A 2698-nucleotide genomic window follows, 5' to 3' on the forward strand; every position below is an offset into this window, starting at 1 on the left:
GTGCCCGGCGTGAGTTTTAAGCCACTGGGTCCGGGACGCAAACTATGTGGGACTCCAGCGACATAGCCATTACGCTAACTGCTGGTCCCAGTTAGAGAACAATTTTAAGAGAATGTAATGCTATTTGAATGGTAGTATTGCTTGCTTGCTATTGCAGGACATCAGAATTAATATAAATAAAATTTTGAGGGTTTTTAAATTTTTATACTCAAGTCATGTTCTGGCCATATGCAAGGCTAGCATAAATGATTATTGGTTTTAATCGAAGTGAGCCTTTATTAGGCAAAATTATAGACGTAAAATAGAGAAAGAAAGGTGCAACTGGTTTCTTGAGAATTGCTTTAAAAAGTTTATTAGAATCTTAGGTAAGAAGGAAGTAATAAAATGTAAAATTGCAAGGTTATTTGGGTTGATTGAGTTAAAGGTTAACTAATATTTCTCATATAGTGCATAGGAGTTTTAAGAAAGTTACTGAACAGCATGCTGGGATTAACGTTTTTATTTGTAGTGAAGTGATGAGAGAAATATATTAGTAGAAAAATAATTATTAATTTTGTTTATTCTTTCAGGATTGAAGCATTACCTTAAAATAGTGGATACTTACTGTAGTATAAATGAGAAGCCTCCAAAACTCACTTTGAGGTATAAATAAATGATTGGAGTGAAAAGTTTTGAATTGAAAAAAGAAACTGAAGTAGGATTACTTATACAGAATATGTAATGAAACCAGATTAAATAGAAAATGTCATCACAATCATACTCTTAATTGGAACTTAATAATTAGATTTTATTCCTGCTTAGTAAGCTTTACACAATAGAGCCTATTCCTTGATAACCATGATATTATGAAAATTCAAGTTTAATAACACACTCCAAGATTTGTTGGTATATTGATTTTTAACTACACATTGGTTCATTATTAAGGTTACTAATTTCATTTTCTAGAAAAAGGCCAATGTAGTAGTGGGAATAATTCAAGAGAATATATAAATTCATCCATGCATCTAATCCACAAATAGAACAATGTGCTTCAGAAATGTGAATGCATTAACAATCTTAAATTTACCATGTCCACAGATGGAGAGCAAATTAAAAATAGAAGAATCCAATATCACTACAATAATGGAATTTATTCTCTTGGGGTTTTCTGATATTCCTAATTTCCAATGGGTTCTTTTTGTAATATTTTTAGTCATCTACCTAATGATTCTGATGGGCAATAGTATCATAGTATTGATAACTATAATTGACCCTGCTCTCCAGATCCCCATGTATTTTTTCCTTGGCAATTTTTCCTTTTCTGAAATCTGTTATGTAACAGTCACCATCCCAAGAATGCTCATGGACCTTTGGTCTCAGAAAGGACATATTTCTTTCTTTGCCTGTGCTACACAGTTGTTTTTTCTCCTTACATTTGGAGGCACAGAGTGTCTCCTCCTGACAGTGATGGCCTACGACCGCTATGTGGCCATTTGTAACCCTCTCCATTATGCTCTAGTGATGAACCACAAGGTCTGTGTCCAGCTGGTGGCTGCCTCCTGGACCAGTGGAATTCCAGTTGTAATTGGGCAAACATACCAGATATTTTCTTTAGATTTCTGCGGACCTCACACAATTAACCACTTCTTTTGTGATATTCCTCCAATACTCAAGCTTGCTTGTGGGAACACGTTTGTGAATGAGTTAGCAATTTATGTAGATGCTGTGGTATTTCTAGTGGTGCCATTATTGCTGATTGTTGCTTCCTATGGTACAATTATCTCCAACATTCTGAAATTGTCATCAGCCAAAGGGAGGTCTAAAGCCTTCTCTACCTGCTCTTCTCACCTGACAGTTGTAGTGTTATTCTATGGAACTGCCACTATTGCTTATTTACAACCCAAAACAAAACAATCTGAAGGAATAGGTAAGCTAATTTCTCTCTTCTATACTGTTTTTACCCCCATATTGAATCCCGTGATATATACTCTGAGGAACAAAGATGTCATGAAGGCAGTGAGAAAATTACTACCCAAGATATTGACATGAGTAAATCACTTGTAAATACTGAAATAATTTTCTTACCTGCTTTTATACATACAACCAAAATATAGTTTTTATCTTAGTTCTTAGATAATAACATAGTTGTTTGCATAATATCCTCACATTTTATCTACCAATCTTTGTTTCATAGGTTTAATGTGGTTGCTTTTGTGTAATCAGACTTTAAGTTAAATCTATTGCAATAATCCAAATTGGAAATTAATTTATTTTGTCATAGTAAACTTGTGACCTAGAAAAGGGTCTGAACAATATAATGTAAGATAATCAAGAGTGTTTTATAAGCAGATATGAGGGTCAGGCTCTGTGATGAGTTTTATTTCTTTTTCTCAATTTTTAGATGCATTTTATGACATTTTTAATACTGTGCTAGGATTTAGTTAATAATTCATCAGTATCAAAATTGGTAGAAATGAAGAAATCTTTGAATTCTCATTACATTTTCCCCAGATTCTATTCTTGTGCATGTCCTCCATGGCTATAAATTCTGATGGTGTTGTTTTCTCTGTTACCATTGATCTCAATATTATCAGATAAAATTATTTTTCTCCCTTGTAGACTTAGGTGTGGCTTTGGCAATACCTACATAAAATTTTGTTTTCCCAAAATGAACAATCCAAACCGATGTACTATGTTTTAAAACCACTTTCTCTGGGGC

General features: G+C 33.5%; 1 protein-coding gene across 1 annotated transcript; it reads left to right on the top strand.

The window, feature by feature from the left end:
- Positions 1 to 1059: 1059 nt before the first annotated feature.
- On the top strand, positions 1060 to 2028 carry LOC102474717 (olfactory receptor 10AG1). The gene has a single exon (XM_006156284.2). The coding sequence runs from the start codon at positions 1078 to 1080 to the stop codon at positions 2026 to 2028; it is 951 nt and encodes a 316-aa protein (XP_006156346.2). The 5' UTR covers positions 1060 to 1077.
- The last annotated feature ends 670 nt before the right edge of the window (positions 2029 to 2698 follow it).

The sequence above is a fragment of the Tupaia chinensis genome, unplaced genomic scaffold, assembly GCF_000334495.1.
Source record: "Tupaia chinensis unplaced genomic scaffold, TupChi_1.0 Scaffold000486_1, whole genome shotgun sequence".
NCBI classification, from domain to species: Eukaryota; Metazoa; Chordata; class Mammalia; order Scandentia; family Tupaiidae; genus Tupaia; species Tupaia belangeri.

Coding starts and splice junctions, on each gene's coding strand:
- LOC102474717 (XM_006156284.2), top strand. CDS start 1,078: ATGGAGAGCAAATTAAAAATAGAAGAATCCAATATCACTACAATAATG.